This window comes from Vanrija pseudolonga, chromosome 4, assembly GCF_020906515.1.
Source record: "Vanrija pseudolonga chromosome 4, complete sequence".
NCBI classification, from domain to species: domain Eukaryota; kingdom Fungi; phylum Basidiomycota; class Tremellomycetes; order Trichosporonales; family Trichosporonaceae; genus Vanrija; species Vanrija pseudolonga.
In genome coordinates, this window is record NC_085852.1 from 3,162,375 (window position 1) to 3,182,005 (window position 19,631).

Below are 19,631 nucleotides of genomic sequence, written 5' to 3' on the forward strand. Positions count from 1 at the left end.
CCCTAGGAGATTACTTGTATGGGCAGTGGCTCAGAGAGTGATATTACGATGACTCCATGTGGACAGTGGCGAGTCGGTGATGGTTTCTGAACGGGTCTTGTTGCTGCACTTGCACAGGGTTGGGCTGGCGCGCTTCGATGATCGCCAGACGAGTTTGAGATGTTGGTCGATGTCAGAGGGCCTAAACATTCGTCGACGACGAGATGCAGTAACCCCCTGCAATACAGGGCCTACGAGTCGTAGTGAACCTCCGGGTCGTAAATGACCGTGAGAGGGTTGGGACCGGGCTTGAACGTCTTGCCGCCGTAGGAGGTCGTGGGCGACGTCTTTGAGGGCTTGGGCGACGAGGAATCGACTTGGTAGCCAACCGTGTTCGAGATGACCCCATTCTTCACGAGCATAGCCCTGGTTCCATACTGGTGCGTCAGACACACGGCGGTCGTGGTCAGCAGATAGACTCACCTTGAATACAACGGTGGCCTTGGGGATGCTATGGTTGCGCTTATAGTTGGAGTAGACCCCGGAGGGCTGAGTGCGATAGAGGACATTTCCATCCACATACACGTCGGTGGTCCGCTCCTTCACCGAGATGTCAGAATACCGAGAGGCTTCCTACCGGTGCAGCGGGGGCCTGTCATCACTGGCACACCACCCGTGCCGGCCTCGAGGTTGACAATGACCGAGCCATAGTAGAGAAGCTCTTTTGGGATTGGCCCGTCCTCCATGAAGAGCTGCATGACGTGAGCAATTCATGGCGATCCTCCTTTCGCTGGGTCAACTTACAAGGGAGGAGAACTTGTAGTTCATGTCGTACAGCTCTCCACAATGCTTGTCCACCCATCTTTCGTGCTGCACTTCGGTTTTGTCCGACACCTGGTGGTACAAACGACTGTTGCCAAGCTCACGACCGTCGATGATGGCACTAATAACGGTGTCGTGAGTGATAACCGCTCCTGGCGGCTTTTTGGCGACGATACGGAAGGGCTGGTGATCAGAGTTGGTATACGAGTTGCGCAATGTTTGACGGATTGCTCACAATCTCGCAGTCCACTTCGGCGTAGACAACATCCATGGGCCGATTGCCAGTACGCTCTGCCGACAGGTCGTCGGGAGCGTGCTCAGCTGCTCGAATCAGGACCGTCAAGTCATGTGGGGACTTCTTCTCCCTCACGGATACGCTTCTTGTCGAGGTACTCGAGGTAGACCTAGATTCAGCTCCTCCCGAGGTTCGTCGCTTACCTCCCAGTCGCGCCAGTAACCAGTGCTGGTGACCTTCATGATTCTCAATACACGGAGCGGTTGAGCGTGGAGTAGAACAAAAGGAAAGGTTGAAGCGAAGGAAGAGTGCTGAAAGCTGGTGGCAAAACTAAATGCGTGAGAGACGGACAGGGGCGTGGCCGGGGGACTCGCTTGGAACACGGATGGAGGAGGGCCGCGACCATGATGTTGTGACGCTGGGCGCTGGTCAAGAGTGTGCCAACCGGGCACCCATACGACGCCCCTCTCATCCGTTCCGTCAACTCATGCCTCTCGAGCAGCACGCCGATTCTGAAGCAGCAGAGCTGCGTTTCCCATTACATGGACTACTACTACCTCCTCTCCCAGGGTGTGCCGCAGCCTGTCCAGGGCGGTAGAACCGGTTCGACGCGTCATCTCACGAGGTCGATGACGCGCTGAACGCCCCGGAGGAGGGCGTCGCAGACTCCGCACGTCCAGCCCCTGGGGCGGCGATGGAGGTGGGCCAGGCGCTCCTCCAGGTAGGGAGTGACCTTGGGTGGGTAGACGCTCCTCACAAGCTCCTTGATTTTCCCCCGGTGTTGCCCCCCCTTCGTCGGAGGTGAACATGGCCGGTGGGTCGTCGGGCACCGTGTCCTCCGTGTCGTGCTGGGGCTCAGCTTGGACCCACAAAATCGTGGAAGCTTACCATGAAAATAACTATGGTCTTCCGGGAGCGGCGACTCTTCTTGCCCTCCACCGTCGACTGGCCCCCGCTTCCCCCTGGTTCATCGTCGGCGATGTTCGCGTCCATGGTACCTGGAGTCGCATTGTGGGAGGGGCGCGGACGTTGGGTCTTGGGCAGTTCGAGGGTAACTTCTACATTACCCTTCCTGATCTGTGACGCAGTGAGCTACGCCCCACTTCCAGGACATACCTCGTGCGCGTCGTCGAGAATCTCTCCGCGGTCGTTGACGATGAGCCACCCGCGCAGCGGAACTGCCTTGGATAGGAAAGGACCCGCACCCGTGCCAGCCTCGTCGATCCCCGGGCTCTTCACGACCCCACGGAAAGGCTAGGGGTTAGCGTAGGGCGGACTTGGGGCACTCACGCGGTTCTTCTCTAGGTGGACGCGTACGATGTAGGTGGGGCGCCTGGCCTCCTCGGCGGAGAGGTACGTGTGCGGGCCCTCCTCTGCAAGTGGGTCAGCCTCGCTCCAGCGCCCTCACCCACCGATCTTGGCGCCCGTGTCGACGTACTCCAGGTACACCTGATGTCAGCTACTTGGACCCTTTGACAGCTCACCTCCCAGTCCTTCCAGTCGCCGTGTGGGATCTTCATGGTGCAAGTGTTGAAGAGGGAGTAGGTGAAGTTGGATGGGAGGGATGGGAGGTTGGGTGAGCGGAAATATATGGGGTCGACGAGGTGTGCGAGGAGGGCTACAACAGCCTGCCAGCGCGACGGGGCACACAGGATGGTGGAATTGAGAGATGGATGGGCGTCGTGTGTTGGAGTGACGGATGGCCGTGATTGATACCGACGCAAGGGCGCAGAGTGGAGTGGGGGCTCCGCTTGTGGCGCCACAACCATGCCTCCGTCCCCCCACATAACGGTGGTCGTACTCGCCACTTCACGAATCCACGTCCACCTGACATTGTAGGAGTGGATAACCAGCACTGGAATGCGCCATGCTGGCTTGACCCTGTGCGGGGTTGTACACGCACTGCTCATCATTCTATCTTGCCAACGACTTGCAGGGGACTAAAAGGAATAACCTCAGTTAATTGCATAGACGTGATGGATAATATATTGGCGCTTTACTTTGCCACACGAGCTCTTGATAATACCCTGCAGTATATACTCGCAGCACTCGACGTTGCGACGTTGCGGTTTCTACTGTTTCTTGCCCACGCCCTTGCCACCAGTCACACTCCCACGCTTGTTCTTCTGCTTCTTCTTGAAGAAGAGGAAGCGTGGCCACCTCATGCAACCAGGGTTGATGTCCTCGATAGCATCCTCGGTATGGTCGTAGGTAACAGTAAGCGGCGTGTCGCTCAGCTTCAACGTCTTGCCGCCAAACACAGTGAACGGCGGCGTGTGGTGGCCAGCCTTCTCATCGAGCTTGTCGGGGATGATGTCGTTCTCGATGAGGACATCCCTGGACGCGTACTGCACATCAGCATTACTACCAACCCCGCTTGAGGCAAGACATACCTTGAACACGATTGTTGCCTTGGGAATCGACTTGATGGGCTTGAAGCTGTACGTATGCATCCTCTTTGACTGACCCAGCGGCGTCCCAATGACACAAGTGTCAGTCAGGTGGTCCTCCATTGAGCTGTCGACAACGGCGACCGGTGTCTTCGTAGGCGAGGCGCGGAAGGCAGACGTCTTGTCGCCGGAACACTTTACGCCCTCGAGAGTGACGGCAATGGAACCGTAAAGAAGGACTTCGTCAGGGATGGGCCCGTTGTCGACGAAGTTCTGCAGCCAGTCAGGCGTTTCCATCTGCGCAAAGAATGGGGTCACTCACAATGGGAGTGAAAATGTACTCCATATCGCAAGGGATGCCGCTGCTCCTATCGCACCACACCGCGTTGTGGATAGGATGACCTGAGCCATTCATGGATACGGTGCCATTTCGGTCGAGCTTGATGCCGTCGATGGTGGACCGCAGGATCACGTCAACGGGATGGTGGGCATCGGGAGGAGCGGCGACAATGCGGAAGGGCTGAGTGATAAGCTTCTGAACGGTGGTTCACCTGGACGTACACGCTTCTCGTCAACGGCGATGTAGACAACATCGATGGGGTCGTTACCAGTCTGCTTGGCCGTCAAATGCGCCGGGGCATACTCCTCTGGCGGAAGTCAGCTCGTCCTGGCGGTGGCCGCCGAGAGCTCAGTGACAATCTCGCACTGATAATCGAATGGTCGCCCTTGTACTGGATGTAGACCTTTGGTTAGCTCCCTTGCAGATGGAGCACCCACTTTCCATCCGGCCCAGTCGCGGTGTGTGACCTTCATGCTGATGCGGTGGCGACGAGAGGATGAAGGAGTGTGGGAAGAGCGAGTTGCGGCGCACGCTGCCGACTTAAATGATGAACTGGGGCGCTTCACGGGACAAAACTGGCGGAGAGAGGGCTATGCATGACATCAGCTGTCGAGCACGCGTGACGATGTTGCGCCTTGGTGGGATCTCACTACTCCGACTGGACGAGGCACAGTCGTGCTCGCTGAATATCGATGAACCTGCCTGGGCACCTCCTCGGCCGGCACTCAACCCTCAATCAGTTGCGCTCTTGCTTCTGTATGTGCACACGCCTGCATAGTATGGCTCCATTGACACGGCTCCAGCTCTTCATTCTTTACGTCGTCTCGGCCGTCGCATGTTGCTGCGCGCTGCAGTGTTCGTGTTTGCAGGATGACGCTGTGGCGATGATGTACATTTTATTGGCGATCATGACAGCGCGGTTGGATGAGCTTCCTTGCACGGTCTTCAAGAGCGGGCGAGGCCCTGCAGCTGCCAGCGCAGGAGTCGGAAGACCCCACACGATTCCGAACTGGTGTCGAGGTCGTAGACCACGTTGAGCGGGGCAGCGTTCGCCTTCAGGGGGGTGCCACCATGGACGGTGCGGGGGCGAGCAATACCGCTCTCCTTGTGGGGAATGATCCCGTTCTTCATGAGAGTGTCCGTGGAACCGTACTGCAGAGTAAGTATCTGAAGGACCGGTGGTGTGATTTGTAGCTCACCTTGAACACGACAGTGGCCTTGGGGGCAGACTTGTTGACGTTGCCATCGCAGATTTTGGTTGGCTTCGACTTCCCCACGACAACACCATCCACGTAGGTATCGGTGGTCTGACCCTCGAATATCTTGGTGAGAAGGCCGAGGGGCTTCTTGCCCATGCACACAACACGAGAGGGCAGATCCTTGAGGTCCTTGATTTCCTCGAGTTTGACGACGATGGAGCCATAGTACGGCAGCTCGGCTGGAATGGGCCCATCCTGGAGGAAAATCTTGACAGTGTCAGGGGATTTCAGCAGCTCACTCACGATCGGCGAGAACTGGTAGTTCTTGTCGTAGTACTTCCCGCACTCCTTGGCCACCCAAGTCTCAAGGTACGTCGGGCTGTCATCGCCCCTCGGGAGGATGGTCGCGGAGCTGAGCTGGCGGCCGTCGATGATGCAAGTGACCTGAACGGCCCGACGGATAGGGAGATTGCCGTCTCGTGAAACAACGATACTGAAAGGCTTGCGAGTGTAAGAATACGGGCGACTGTGACGCTTCACATCCCCGCTCAAATGTCGTGGCCTCGGCGTAGGCAACATGGAGGGGATGCTTGCGGGTGCGGTTGGCCTCAAGGGAGGTCGGAGCATGCTCCTCTTAGGATTGTCAGCCTCCCCTCGGACTCATTGATCATGATGGCTCACCGATCTTGGTCTCGTCATCCGTGTACTCCAGATGCACCTGGGGTCAGCACCGGTCCAGCTGCTCCTCAACTCACGATCCAACCCTTCCAATGGCCTTGAGTGATCGTCATGTTGATTGAGTAGGGGAGAGCTGATGACTGAGAGGTTGGGTGGCAAAGTGGAAGATAGTCGAGAGATGACATGGTGAGACGAGCGAGTGGTGTTTTGAGGGCGGGGCGTGGGATCGCGCCCCCTGTCATCAGCTCAAGGGCGCTGGGAGCCTAGTGTGAGCGGACGTGGGGCGCAGCGACAGCGACAGAACCGGCAGCTGCAACAGAGAAGTAGCTGCACCATGGCCTCAGCACCGCCGGCAATAGCTGGCTGACCACATATGCAGAGGCAGACCACGCTGCGTGGTTCGCAGTCACGCACGCCACACGCCCACAAGCCAAAATTGCGTCCGTGAATGTGGCGGCTCTCGTGGTGTAGTGGCTATCATACTCTCTTAGGGCGCTGAAGCACCTTAAGCAATGGGAGTGGTCCTGGGTTCAAATCCCGGCGAGGGCCTCGCAGGAGCGTGCGCAAGCACGAGTCTGAGTTTTTGCGTAGCGGCGTCGGCGTCGGAGGTCGTCATTGGCGGAGGTGGGTGCGAGCGGGGGTGCGAGCGGGTGAGGCGGCGTCGACTTCCGCCACGTGGCTTTACATCCGCTGTGGCAATTGTCCCTCCACATTTGCATTGCTGATGGTGCTGATGTTGTTTTGTTCTGCAACATGCAGGCGTCGTATGCTGGTGCGAGTTTGTGCCGTGTTTGCTTTCATCCCTTGTTGACCACCATCACTGCTGGGTCATGCGGTTTGATAGGATGTTGACGGCCACCCAACGCCTGCTGCCAAGGCAACCTTCAGGTTTGGGTACAAAGTCGCGGACTCAGAGGAGCTTGATGGCTTCTAATCATTCACTCTCACACCATCATCCTCGACAACACTGCTAGCCATGTCGACCATATTCTCATCCATGACCCCGCAGCAGCAGATGCAGAACCGCGCCCTCAGCATTCTGCTCTCGCTGTGCTTCCCGCTCTACCGCCAGCTCGTGGTCTCCACGCTCGTCAACGACTCGGTCGTGAGTGCTTACATACACCGGCTTCACCTCTGACTGCCAGATCCTCGCCAAGGAGTACTCGGCTGAGGACCGCAACCCGCTCGACATCAGCCCCGAGGCTAGCAAGGCGCTCCGCGCCATCATGAAGTGGGACCGCGACAAGCCTGCCGGCACGATGCGCACCCTCTTCCAGGCTAAGAACCTCAAGGGTCAGATGAAGACGATTATGGCCGAGATCACCAAGGTAGAGGAGAAGAAGGGTCATAAGTACGACCCCAAGACCAAGTCGCTGGTTCTCCCTCAGAACTCGGTCATCGACATCCTCCTCGGTACGGACCAGATCAACCGCTGGCGCGAGTGGCGCGACATCATCCTCGCCGCCTACGGTCTTCAGATCGAGAACCAGGGTAGGTTGCTCATGTGATGATCCCAACACCGCTGACACCTCCACAGAGTCGCTCGTCACTGAAGGCCTTGACCGTCACTCGGTCATGCAGCAGTTCTACACTCGCGTCGATAATGAGTGGCGCAAGAACCTCTCCATTCGGCGTGGTCTCAATCTCTTCAAGGGATTCCCAGTTGGCCTGATCGCCTTCCCCGCCATGGTCATCGTCGATGTCGTCGAAAAGATGTGCAAGGAAGGCTTGCTCAACGAGACCAAGATCTTCCCCATTGATGGGCTCCTCATCAAGCGCACCCACGCGCAGGTCCGTAGCGACATCTACAACTACCTCCACGCCCACATCAACCTGAAGATGGCGGGTCTTAAGATGCTCCCGAAGGAGGAGCAGGAGGGCGCCTCCATCGAGCTCATCTGCCAGAGTGTCACCTGGCACCTTGGCCTCGACTTCCGCACTTGGCGCCGCGGCAAGCTCCGCGCCGCCGAGGTCCTGTCCAGCGCCGCCTCTAAAACCAAGTCGAAGGGCTCCAAGTGAAGTGGGTCTGAGAGCTGGGGGTGAATGGGAGCGACGTGCTCGCAGATAGTGAAGCGTAGTAGTGTCAACAAGCACAAGCATATGGCACCAAAGTAGTACCGAACGATTATAGTTTATGAAGTCATTGCCACAGTCGTCGGGAGCAGATTCGGCGCTGATTTCGCGTCAGCGTGTCCTCATTCGGTGGGGCAGCAGCGCCCAAGAAGCATGACTTCGATGCCCCAAAGTTGCTGGGGTCGGTCTTCGAATCGTGGGAGCCCGAGGGCGGTGACAGACGGGCGTCTGCACGTCCCACGCCGCGGGCGCGTGTGTGTCGCGTATCGCATCGTCATCATCTCACGCGCTCGCCCCGCCATGGGCGTACGACGCGTTGCAGACCTGCTACTCCAGATCAAATTATCCACAAATCACCTGCACAATAGCCAGTTGATCTTCAGCGCGTACAGTCCTCTCATCGATGCCTTTTGAGCGGTCCAAAATCATGCACGCCCTCGCACCCGACTTCAAAAGGACTGGATTCGGACGGCAAAATCCCCGACGCCACATTGTGTGTCACCGGTGCGTGCCATCCTCACATCTTCGCACCGACCTCGTGTGTGTGTGTTGTGTGTCACTGTCGCTGATCCTGGGAGCGTGGGGATGCACTGCAGTCATGTTGGGGCCAGGGAGCAGCGCCAGTCTTAAGGCGCAACCCCACTAACCACTCACTCTTCCCCTCTTACCCACTCTCCAAGACCTACACGACACCAATGCTGCTCCAGGTCTTCAAATCGTTCAACCCCGCGATCCTCTTTGCACCCCTCTCCTTCCGCAGTGAGCGGTTCCTGCACGTCCCAGCAGGCAAGATCGTCGAGTATGAGCCCGACCAGTCGCTCGGACTCAAGTCGGGATTCCTTGCCGCCATTAAAGACGAGGAGGCGCGCCGCAATGCGTGCTACATTCTTCTGGGTCACGGAGAGGTGGGTTTCTTGGCCCGGGGGTGGAGGATGATTTGTTGACACACACAGAACCTCCTCGAGATCATGAACCACCGGTTCTTCAAGGCAGACATCGGCAAGGTCCTTCCCCAGGAATGCCTCATTGCCAAGGATGAACTCGCCAACTTGTTGCGCACGCCGGAGTGGCTCCACGCCACTCCTTCTGAACAGGTGGTGCTCGAGCTGCTACAGCACGTCGAGAAGATGGCCAAGCTCGTTCAACAGGCAACGTACTCGGCCAACAAGCTTACGGCCCGAGCAATCGAGGCGAAGAAGGTGCCCCGCGAGATCATCTTCAAGCTGTACGGCCTTCCTCAGCTTGGTGAGTTGTGGTCAAGCTTAATTTGAGCCGAACTGACATCTACAGATCACGTCGTGGACCGATTCGAGGCCTTCTACATCCACGAGAAGGTGTACCAAGCCGTCGCCGACTCAGTTAGGAAGTCGATCACCGGCGCGGCCGTCAAGGAGCTCCTCGTCCGCGGGCCACTCGGCTGGGCTGAACTCTGGGTCGAGACCAGCGTCCGAGTCGTCGAGGAGTTTGAAACGAAGGGTGCATTCGGCAGAGGCTCGGTATTCAAGGAGTCGCCAGGCTACCCCCGAACCCACGACAAAGCTCGGGCCGTCGCCATCGCCACCCTCCCGGCGTTGCACCGCCGCCGTCTCGACACCATTGCCTCAATGGAGAGCGCAAAGGACCGCTATCGGGCTCGCATTTCCTTGACGCCGGAGTCGCTTCTTGACGGCCTGTGGCGTGAGCTCCTCAATGTCTGGGGTCCCGGTGGCACGGAGTCCTCTCGCGAAGACGGCGGCACCGCCTCAGGTCCCTCGAGCCGCAAGCGTCCAGAAAGGTCATCGTCAGACCCACAGCCACGTCGGGCCAGTATGCTTGACCGAGGCAGGCAGTTCGTTCGACGTATGAGCGGGAATGGGTCGGACACTATGCAGACCGTCTCCACCTACTCTTCTGGCAATTCAACTGCTGTCCCTCCGACCATCCTGGCTCCCGACGTTTCCATGACCGCCCGATTCTCCACCACCGCCACCGCCACTGAGACGCTGGACATGGACTACACCAGGCGCTATCCAGTCAAGTGGACGGAGCACGCCGACCCAGCCGCCCGAGCTCGCGCCTACCACGCCTGGCGCTCCCGTGCAACCGGGCACATTGGTCCCGCCAACGTGCCCGTGGGTTACCTGCCGACGACCGCCGAGCTCACGTTGGCCGGCTACTCCCCCGCGGCGGTGGATGCCCTGTGGAGCACCGGCGAGCTGCCGACGGACGAGCAGGGCCCAGCCAAGTGGGAGCTGGCGTACGAGATCTCCAAGGATCTCCGGCCGCGCAAGGACAAGGAATACCACGTCCACCGGACCACTGGACGTGGCCTCGTCATCGTCCCTCGTAATCGCGCCCTTGACAACTTTGACGTCGACAACCGACTCGAGAAGGCAACGGCGAAGCTCTGGGTCGTGAAGAGGAGGCAGGATCGTAGTGGCGTCCGCTTCGAAGGCGACTACGTGAGCTCGTCTGAGGACGACCGCCCACCGTCGCCGGGTCACTGGGAGCGCCGCGGTAAGAGCGAGGCCATCGACGCTCTCAACCGTCTACGGGCGCGTCTGGACAGCCGCCGCAATGGCCAGAGGTCCACGCCTCCCCTCCGTCAAATCCCGGGACCACTCCGCTCTCCCTTCGTCGGCATCACTCCTCCTCCCCCAACCCGAGCCAACTCTGTCAGCGCGATGCAGGTCACCGATGTTGGCTCCGGGGGCAGGGCACGGGAGCCGGCCACGGCCGTCCAGGACACTGCTCCGGCTGGTCCCTCTCGGGAGACAACGACGGTGGGAAAGAAGCAGACGCCTCCTTCCTCTCCCCAGCGCTCGCGCTGGTTCAGCGACAACGCGGAGGCTGGGCCCTCGCGTCCGAAGCACGGCAAATCTCGCAACTCTTCCACTGACATTGCCACTGGGTCAGCCCCCCGTCCACGCACCACCAAGCCAACGGCGCCTCATTCATCCTCCAAGACAGACAACAAGGCCACGCCAAAGGGCAAGGAAAAGGCCGAGCCGCAGACACGGCCTGAACTCCGCCGGTCGGTGCCATACAGCCCACCTGCGGAGCCCCCAAAGGTGCGGATATCTCAGGCGCCTGCGACAACGCGTGGCCTTGATGTCCTCGCCCTGCCATCTGGTACCGCTGTCGAGGCTGTGCGTCGACGAACGGGCGATCTCTTCATGGGTAGCGGCTTGCCCCAAGGGGAGGAGCAAGCGGGCACTTGGCATGTGCTTAACAATCCACCTCCGTCATGGCGCGACATGGCGACGACTTCACCTCACCGTGAGCGTGTCTCTAAGAACCGCTCGCGCTCGCGCAGGATGCCTACAAAGGCCGATGTCGACGAGATGGACTCGATGCTCAAGCACCTCGATGACATGGCCAAGCTACGTTACAAGGCGCTTCGAGGGGAGCTGGTACCTTTGCCAACTGCTCGCAACCGATCGCCACCAGATGCTCGCGATGTGGTGACACCACGCAGTAGCCCACCTGAGGTCCCCGCCCCCACCGGTACCGAAACAGATGACGAGTTCTTCGAGTGCGAATCCTTCGGACATCACTAGTTGAGGCGGTAGTTACAACCAATTTTCACAGATGCATGCGAGTCTTGCATATTCTGCTCATGCACTCAAACAGGTTGTATATTGATCTGGTGGCGGTGAAAATATGCATCTGTGCTACGGAATGAAGCAGACAGCTATGGCTGGCACTGACAGGCTGCAGCCAAACCTCAGTGGTAAAAACGCACGCCCTTGTGCCAGATTGAACAACCGCCTCAATGTGCCAGCTCGGGGTACAGGGGGGCATTTACATCACAGAAATATGCAGGGATATGAGTAAGCAGACATATTTCTATGCACCTCAATAAACAACCCAGTGGTCGGCAGATGGTGGTCGGATGATGGCGGTGGGATGATGGTGGGCCCCAGCGTCAACTCTCGCTGTTGTGTGGGTGGGGACGATCACTCGGCCGCCAGACGAGTGTTTGGATGGCGACGGCATCCCACTCACCGCCAGTCTGGTACCACAGTGTTGAAGCATCCTTTATCTCCCTCTCTCTTCTCTTCTCTTTCCACTTTCTCAACCACCTATCACCCCTGCCCACACTGAGCACTCGTTACAACTACCCATTCTCCAATCCCCCACTTCTCCCCTTCTACCTCACCCTCTATCAGTCAACCCAGCCATGTCCCTCTCTCTCTTCAACCGCAACCAGGTCCCCCATGATCCCTCTGCTGTCCCTCGCCGTCGCTTCACTCCGGCCTACGCCGCTCTCACCCTCAAAGTTACGCTCTCCAAGGAAGCGCTGGAGGACGTCTACGAGCGCATCATCATTGGCATTATCGTTAGTTACCGGGAGAGGTGAAAGCTGACACCACAGATCAAGCATGATGAGATCAACGAGGGTATCGCCCACATGAGCTTTTCTCGCGAGGGCCGCGCTGCCTTCGACGAGGCCAGCAAGTGGGGCGATTCGGTGCCGCCACCCACCGTGGCCAACTTTCATCACTGCTACGACCTACTCTACGACCTCACGCACGCCCACCAGTTCGACCAGCACAAGATCAACAGTCGCGTCTTCACTGCTCAAGTCAACAGCACCATCGACATGGTTCGCAGCCTATATGGCCTACCGCCTGGCAGTAAGTCGGATGAATGTAGTGCCACCACAAATTTGACCCCGCTGAGCGCTCAGCACCGATCGTGGCACGAGGATTCCAGCACATGGAGACCCAACTCGCCCTGTGCGTCCTCCATGGCCGTATCCTTGAGGACTTTGCCCAGAGTGACGGGCTTTCGGTACGCTTGAAGACCCACTACGCCGTCGACGACACTATCGTCCTCATCCACGGGCTCATTGACGCCGTCTCTGAGATGCAGGCGGCTGGCAGCATCGTCCTCCCCATGCCACCCAACACGACCTTCAAGTCTCACGCTCAGCTGAAGGCAGACGTATCGCAGTACCTCGGAACCAAGATTACTGTCTACCTCCAAGCACGCGCAGCTCTCCCTCCTCACATTCGCGAGCGTGGGATCCGCTCGTTGACGAAGGCAAAGGTTGTGGAGTGGGTGAAGATCGGGTTCCCGCAATGGTCCAATGCTCGTGCGGCCATCCATGCCGATAAGAAGGTGAAGGGACGTCTTTGGTCAACCAATGCAGTTGGGACCGTTGTCCACCGAACGGAGAGGCGCCGTTATTCCTCGGCCCAGTACTTCCCAACGTTCCCTCTCGTGGTCGCTTCCACCACGGATGACTTCTCGGTAGTCAAGCCAACTGCACCCGCTACCACTCCGGCTCCCCGGGTCCCAGCGGAGCGTCGCCTCACTCCCGCCCCGACCAGCCCTGGCGTCGCTGGCGTGCTCTTGACCTTCCCCTCGACCCCTCCCACCAACATTCGGCCGGTCTCACCAGCCACGATGTCAAGTGTCGGTGAGCCTCTTCCGAGGGTCAACCGCCACCATACCCCCGAGCCCCTGGTCAGCGGAGACGTCAGCATCAGCGTGACGCAGGTTGTTCACGGCCACATGGGACAAGCGGGACACTTCACAGAGTACAGCTACCATGGGGAGCATGGGGAGGCGCTCGGAGGAGCCTTTGACCGCCCGGAGGAGGAGTCATCGGACGTCCACGGGTCGACGGCATCGGAAGAGATCCAGGACGTTCCTGGGGCCGTTTCGTACCGGCGCCATGACGGCAGCCTCGGGCTGTTCCAGTTCGCCCCAGTTACGGGCCACGACGCTGCGGTTGAAGCGATGCGCACTGGAGTCGGAATCTACGACTCGATCGGGGCTCCTGAGGGAAGTTCCTCATCAGCTGGCGGTCAAGGCACGCCTGACGCGAGGTCCCCGCCACCACCTGTGCGTCGCCGTGGTTTCAACGAGTATGCGACCTGATGAGGTGCGGCAGTGTGCCATCAGCGCTGTGCGACACCAATGAACGCGCTTTGTAGAGTCCATCCATGTATCCTTGTTCGTCCGCTGAAATCAATGGGAATGATCCCATCACTGAATCCCAACCTCGAATCGACGATTGTTGTTCCCATAATTGCACCCTTTGTACCCGTCAGCGGTTGTGGCAGCGAAGAGTCTCGCACAGCTCCGCACCGCACACTAATGCACAAGCGTGGCCGTATGCCCAACTACCGCTGTTGTTCGACATTGATGCTGGAATACCAGCCTTCACCTCCCAGTCACCAATGGTCACAGCCGACAGGATAAGAAGGCATCCCTCATTTTTGCTGGCTCTCCCAACTCACCAGCTCAAGCACATCCAACATGCTCGAGTACGGCGCGCGTCTCTGGCAGGCCACCTACAACATCCGCAAGGACTTCTGGGTGACGGTGTCGCCGACGCTCCGCCGCCCGATCTACTACCACAACGTGAACACCGCGATCGTAAGTAGACAACTTTGCCGCCGCTGACTGTAGCGTATCGCCCGCTCCTTCAAACAGCACATCCGCGGCGACCTCATCGACGAGGACACCAAGAAGGACATCGCGCTCGCTCTCGACTGGCAGACCAACACCCCTTGCGCGACGTACGTCAACTATCTCATCGCTGAGCGCCTCGAGGTGCGCCTCGATCGTGCTCGCCGCCACTACCAGCTGCGTCTCGTCCGCACCCGCGAGACCGAGTGGCATGACGACCTCAACCGCCTCTGGCTCATATACGGCATCGCCAAGACTGGTAAGTCCGCCGACCGGGACTTGTCTGACTTCCTCCAGTCAACATTGCGGCCCCGGGCCGTACCGAGAAGGAGGTCATCACCGAGATCTTCAAGCGCATGGATGCTGCCCTGGTCCGCTGGACCAAGACCCAGCCGCTGCGCAAGGTCCTCCGCCGCTTCGACCCGCTCGTTCAGGTGCTGGACTGGATTGAGCGCCTTGTAGACGCTGTCGCCGAGATGGACGCCGAGGGGGGATGGGTCCACTCGTCGGCCCTCTTCCCCATGCAGCACACCGACCTGCTGCTCCACGGCGCCGCGGAGCTGCACCGCGCCGTCAAGACCGAGGTCACGTGCTTCCTCCGCACGCAGGTCGCCGGCTGGGAGCGCGGCCTTGACCACCTCCCGCCTGCGCGCCGCGACACCTACCGCCGCGAGACAATCGCCGACGACGTGATCAACGTGATTGACCGCGGCAACCTCGCCGCCTTCCGCAACCACATGGCTTCGCGCCTCGACTACTGTCTGGTCTTCACGCCGCGCCGTACCCCGCTTCCACTCCCGGCCATGTCTGAGGACAACCTTGCTGACTTTGAGCGTCATCTCCACCGCAAGCGTGCCCACAGCCACTCGACGACCTCATCCGGCTCGTACTGGGATGCCAAGATCAGCATCGGCAGCCAGGTCACGTCGAGCTATGCTCGCAGCATCGTCCTGTAAACGGCAAACCTTCATCTTGACCCTGAATCGGTCTTCAAGTTCCGACTAGTCTCTGGCCCGACGCGCACGTCCCAATACTCATCCCAAGTCATCTTACATCCGTAGAGAGTCCACTCGAGCATACTACAGGTAGCCTTATGCATCTCATGAAGCATACCGGTTGCTACTTACAGCCCGCAGCCATTCTCGGAGGCACGGAACCAATCGCCGGGGTGATCGGCCCTCGGACCACCAGACCCTAATCACCTACCCTCAACCCTCCTCCATCGCCCAATCGCGCGCTGACAACCATTGCAGCCTGCAACAAAACGATGGACATCTGAAGCCATGCTTGAATGATCGCAAGGAGCATCTGTGAGCAGTGGCAAAAGCTGGACGAGTTAGGAATCGAACCAAAGACCTTGTCAAGTAGGTAGGTGACATCCTCGGATGTCTCGTGCTAATGACACGCTCTACCAACTGAGCTACACGCCCGGGAGATGCGCACTGCTGTGCTAGGCCACGACGGGGATCGAACCCGCAATCTCATGATTACTGCTGCTACGAGTCGTAGTCATACGCCTTGCCATTGGGCCACGCGACCTTGATGATGTCGAGGAGGGAGGGTGGGTGTTGAGGGTTCTTCTGGGGCGTGGTCGGCTATCACACGGTGAGTTGCCGTTCTTACGCGTTAGGCGATAACGATATGACGCGTACCGGCCCACAGCCGGTGCTCTTGGCCGCACGTGCATGTCTCGACTTGTCACGGATAGGTAGAGCGGAGGAGAGCCCACCTCAGCCTCACTTCCCCAAACCTCACTTCTTCGGATTACCCTCATCCGGCCCACAATAACCATACATCCCCAGGTTTAGTAGGATACCGGTTATTGTGATGGCGGAGCCTGGAGAGTAAGTCCCGACATCCCACCGAGGCTCCAAATCCGAAATCCATGCTCCCACCTTGCGACCCCCATGGCCCTCGTGCCAGAGGCTCCAGACGCGTTCCTTCCAACAGGAGGGGTAGTGAAGTCGGAGGCCTGCAGGTCATGTGGACCAGCGTGCCGAGCGGCCCGAGGTCCGCCCAGTGCCTCGAAACAACCGCGGCTGTCTGGCTCGGCGGCGCTCCCTGCGGCGTCGTCCTCGTCGCCAAGGTGGTAGCCTCGCCGAGGTCCGTTTCGGCGTTAAACCACTTTCGGCGAGCTTCTTGGGGCCTGAAGCACGCCGTCCACTCCTACGCCGCAGTATCCCCTGTCTCCGCGTCCCACGACACCACCCACCTACCCCACCTTCACGGCTGAATTGGTTCAACACCCTCCTGCAGGGGCTGGCGCTGTCTGACTACACCAGCCGGCTCGGATGTCCGGCGCTGTTGTCGCAACCAGGAACTCCGTGGCGGCGAAACACATTCGGTACAGGTTCGGTGACCTCCGTACGGCTCGGCCGCTACTCCGTTCGGCAGCACAAACACATGACCGGAACAGCAGCACCGGACCATCGTTCCCCGACGCTGTCTGCCCACCCTTGCAGGGATTCGGCAACCTGGAATCCAGCGTGTGGGGCTTTCTCTCCTGTCGACTGGGTACTTAACTCCCCACATGGGCCCCAAACCGCAAGCCCTGCCCCACACTCCCTGACCATGAAGTCACAGATCAACATGTACGGCACTGGCCGGCCACTCCGCTGGGCCGTCACCATCGCGTGCCAGCTCGCGTTCGTCCTCTTCGGCTACGACCAGGGCGTGTTCTCTGGCATTGTCGGCAACCAGCACTTCCTCGACACCTTCGGCCACCCCTCCCCCGGCATGATGGGCATCATCGTCAGCATCTACAACCTCGGTTGCTTCTCAGGCTGCATCGTCGCATTCTTGTTCTGCGAGAAGCTTGGGAGGCGCAAGAGCATGTGGTTCGCCATGGTGTTTGTCCTTGTAGGTGGCGCAGTGACGTGTTTCCATGCTGATCCCCCCAGATCGGCGCCACACTCCAAACCACCGCCTACACCGTTCCTCACATGATGATTGCGAGGTTCATCACCGGCATTGGTACTGGCATCGAGACGTCAACGGTGCCCATGTACCAGTCTGAGCTGTGCGAGGCGGACAAGCGTGGCCGCCTGGTCTCGTCCGAACCACTGTTCGTTGGTGTTGGAATCGTCATCGCCTACTGGTTCGACTATGGTATGAGCTTCAAAGAGGGCGGCATTGCCTGGCGCCTGCCGATCGCCTTCCAGATGGTGTTCGCAGTCGTCAGTCTCCCGAGTCTCAGCATGAGCTGACATGCCTAGGTTGTCGTCATCCTCGTGTTTGGTCTCCCCGAGTCGCCTCGTTACCTATACGCCCACGGCCGGGACTCTGAAGCGCTTCAGATCCTGTGTGATGTGTATGGCCACTCTGCCGATCACCCCATGATCGTCAAGGAGCAGACCGAGGTCCTCGACGCTCTCCGTGTGGAGAAGGAGCACGGCGAGTACAAGTGGAGCCAGATCTTCAAGCGCGACGAGGTGCAGACTGGTCGCCGTGTCCTTCTCGCCTACGGCATGCAGTTCATGAACCAGATGGGAGGCATCAACCTGGTTGTGTAAGTGCTGTGGCAAGTCGACGCCAAGCTCACGCCCCAGCTACTATGTCACCGAAGTGCTTGAGAAGAACGTCGGCATGACCCGCAACATGTCGCTCATTATGGGCGGCTGCATCAACATCATGTTCGTTATTGGCTCGCTGTTCCCGTCGCTGCTACTCGACCGTCTGGGACGTCGCCAGCCCATGATCTGGGGAGCATTCGGGCTTGCCATCTCAATGATGATGATTGCCATTCTCCTCAGCTTCAAGGACCACGCCGAGCACATCGCCCGTGCTACGTCCGCGGGCTCAGTAGCATTCTTCTTCACATACATGCTCATCTTTGGCGGTACGCAGAACTGCGTGCCGTGGGTGTATGTGCCCGAGATATTGCCGGTGAGTTAAAGCTATTTTCCGCTCCACTCAGCTAACCCCTCCAGCTCCATGTTCGCGCCAAAGGAACGGCCATTGGAATTAGCTCCAACTGGCTGTGGAACTTCTTTGTGGTTATGGTGACCCCGACACTCATCGCCAACCTCAAATGGCGCGGATACCTCATCTTCATGGCCACCAACTTCCTGTTCATGCCCCTGGTGTACTTTGCGTACCCCGAGACAACGAACATGACGCTCGAGGAAATCGACTGGCTCTTCATGGCTCCTGGTGCTGTTAAGACGTCGCTCCAGGTCCAGAAGTATGGCTGGGGAGGAGAGGACGGCCCGCCCATCCCGGCCGGCGCGCACAACTCGACGCCTTCGACACCGCCGGGCGAGGAGTCGAAGGGAAGCACAGAGCATGTTGAGAAGGTATGAGGTGGTGTGAAGGCGAATGGTGCTTCCTCATTGCACCCCGTATGGAGTTTGTACTAAGTTGTCAATGATGCCAATCTATCAGGAGCGTCGTGGAAGCGGCAGCAGACTGGTGGCATTTGTTTGTCTTGCATAAGACAACGGAGTGGGATACCGTCCATCCTGAGTTATTGTTGTTTGGGCGGTAGTACTTTACATCTATGTGATGGGATGGCAACAATACACCTTCCGAGTAAGCGTGGCGGTGCAAAGGCGACATGTAAGCAAGGAGCGCGAACTGGCGAAGGACGGCTTTGACGCGATGCCACGTTGGGGGAGTGGGCGTCTGCTCCTTTGTCGTGGCACCGGGTTAAAATCGTCTATTTTTGGAGCAGAGGGGGTGTTCGAGCCGTGATCGTTTCGCTTTTATGACGAGTTCTGGGACGGCAAAGCCGAGACGGAGGCAGTAAGAGGTCCTCCGAGCCCCTGGACAAGACAGCACACGACTGACAACCGTCCCCAACACCCCGACTGACCAGGCAATGCCGAAGAGTCATTTTGTGCAGACTGCACGTGGTTCTCATGCTTGTATTCAACAGCTACCTGACCACTGCATTCCAAAGTGGAAGAAGAGCAGGGACGCTCTCTCAACTTGGGGGCGGGGTTATGACCGATGCTTCCATTGCAACATGTATTCACCGATGTGCCCAAGCATATACTCTCTCGTATGCTACTGTACCATTTCCTCTCAAGTCATAGGGGACTCACACATCTTTTGCACTCCCCATTAGAAGAACTGACTGTACATAAGCTGCCGGCGGTTCCAGCGAGCCAGAGGTCAGTGGAAGATTACATTGGCACAGTGGGTAGCATCCACTCTCGATGTAATCTGCCATTGTCCATCTGTTTTGTCCATTTCGACGTGACGCAGGGTTCCATCCCGCGCGAGCACTGCTTTTTTCTCGCCATTGGGGCCCTTCGAAGCACACAGATTTGGCGATGTTTTGCTCACGCACCCAAACAATGGGTGATAATCCACCGGCGGCGACTACGACCGGATGGTCAGTGGCAAATTACACTGGTGGAGTGGGGAAGCCGGCTCCTCTGGTGTGATTTGCCATTGGCCATCGTTTTTGTGAGCGCGACGGCAAGCAGGGTTGGAGCCCGCTTGGTGCATTTTACTTTATTTTCTGTGGATGACACGTGGTCTGGTGATGGTCCTACCTCGAGGAA

General features: G+C 58.7%; 7 protein-coding genes and 3 non-coding genes across 10 annotated transcripts; 6 read left to right on the forward strand and 4 right to left on the reverse strand.

Annotated features, from left to right (window-relative positions):
- Positions 1–230: 230 nt before the first annotated feature.
- LOC62_04G006529 (uncharacterized protein) lies at positions 231–2,556 on the reverse strand (the record flags this gene model as incomplete). The annotated part of the gene is made up of 10 exons (XM_062773098.1): positions 231–416; positions 463–579; positions 642–731; positions 784–984; positions 1,037–1,122; positions 1,172–1,205; positions 2,153–2,290; positions 2,327–2,409; positions 2,449–2,485; positions 2,521–2,556. The coding sequence occupies 10 exons, from the start codon at positions 2,554–2,556 to the stop codon at positions 231–233; spliced, it is 1,008 nt and encodes a 335-aa protein (XP_062629082.1).
- Positions 2,557–3,108: 552 nt separating this feature from the next.
- Positions 3,109–5,544, reverse strand: LOC62_04G006530 (uncharacterized protein; the record flags this gene model as incomplete). The annotated part of the gene is made up of 5 exons (XM_062773099.1): positions 3,109–3,699; positions 3,749–3,961; positions 3,988–4,073; positions 4,133–4,169; positions 4,966–5,544. The coding sequence occupies 5 exons, from the start codon at positions 5,542–5,544 to the stop codon at positions 3,109–3,111; spliced, it is 1,506 nt and encodes a 501-aa protein (XP_062629083.1).
- Positions 5,545–6,099: 555 nt separating this feature from the next.
- LOC62_04G006531 lies at positions 6,100–6,194 on the forward strand. Its single transcript has 2 exons — positions 6,100–6,136; positions 6,157–6,194. It is a non-coding gene; the product is annotated as a tRNA-Pro (tRNA).
- A 425-nt stretch (positions 6,195–6,619) lies between these two features.
- Positions 6,620–7,662, forward strand: LOC62_04G006532 (uncharacterized protein; the record flags this gene model as incomplete). The annotated part of the gene is made up of 3 exons (XM_062773100.1): positions 6,620–6,748; positions 6,789–7,134; positions 7,181–7,662. 3 exons carry the CDS (start codon positions 6,620–6,622, stop codon positions 7,660–7,662), a joined length of 957 nt encoding a protein of 318 aa, XP_062629084.1.
- A 749-nt stretch (positions 7,663–8,411) lies between these two features.
- Positions 8,412–11,255, forward strand: LOC62_04G006533 (uncharacterized protein; the record flags this gene model as incomplete). The annotated part of the gene is made up of 3 exons (XM_062773101.1): positions 8,412–8,621; positions 8,670–8,961; positions 9,007–11,255. The coding sequence occupies 3 exons, from the start codon at positions 8,412–8,414 to the stop codon at positions 11,253–11,255; spliced, it is 2,751 nt and encodes a 916-aa protein (XP_062629085.1).
- A 623-nt stretch (positions 11,256–11,878) lies between these two features.
- On the forward strand, positions 11,879–13,587 carry LOC62_04G006534 (uncharacterized protein; the record flags this gene model as incomplete). The annotated part of the gene is made up of 3 exons (XM_062773102.1): positions 11,879–12,037; positions 12,074–12,335; positions 12,389–13,587. 3 exons carry the CDS (start codon positions 11,879–11,881, stop codon positions 13,585–13,587), a joined length of 1,620 nt encoding a protein of 539 aa, XP_062629086.1.
- A 381-nt stretch (positions 13,588–13,968) lies between these two features.
- On the forward strand, positions 13,969–15,077 carry LOC62_04G006535 (uncharacterized protein; the record flags this gene model as incomplete). Its single annotated transcript, XM_062773103.1, has 3 exons — positions 13,969–14,088; positions 14,122–14,380; positions 14,419–15,077. The coding sequence occupies 3 exons, from the start codon at positions 13,969–13,971 to the stop codon at positions 15,075–15,077; spliced, it is 1,038 nt and encodes a 345-aa protein (XP_062629087.1).
- A 372-nt stretch (positions 15,078–15,449) lies between these two features.
- On the reverse strand, positions 15,450–15,551 carry LOC62_04G006536. The gene is made up of 2 exons: positions 15,515–15,551; positions 15,450–15,485 (listed from the first exon to the last, which is right to left on the reverse strand). It is a non-coding gene; the product is annotated as a tRNA-Ala (tRNA).
- A 21-nt stretch (positions 15,552–15,572) lies between these two features.
- LOC62_04G006537 lies at positions 15,573–15,660 on the reverse strand. The gene is given in 2 exon segments: positions 15,573–15,609; positions 15,625–15,660. It is a non-coding gene; the product is annotated as a tRNA-Arg (tRNA).
- Positions 15,661–16,692: 1,032 nt separating this feature from the next.
- On the forward strand, positions 16,693–18,422 carry STL1_2 (Sugar transporter STL1; the record flags this gene model as incomplete). The annotated part of the gene is made up of 5 exons (XM_062773104.1): positions 16,693–16,980; positions 17,022–17,297; positions 17,337–17,629; positions 17,670–18,006; positions 18,051–18,422. The coding sequence occupies 5 exons, from the start codon at positions 16,693–16,695 to the stop codon at positions 18,420–18,422; spliced, it is 1,566 nt and encodes a 521-aa protein (XP_062629088.1).
- Between the last annotated feature and the right edge of the window lie 1,209 nt (positions 18,423–19,631).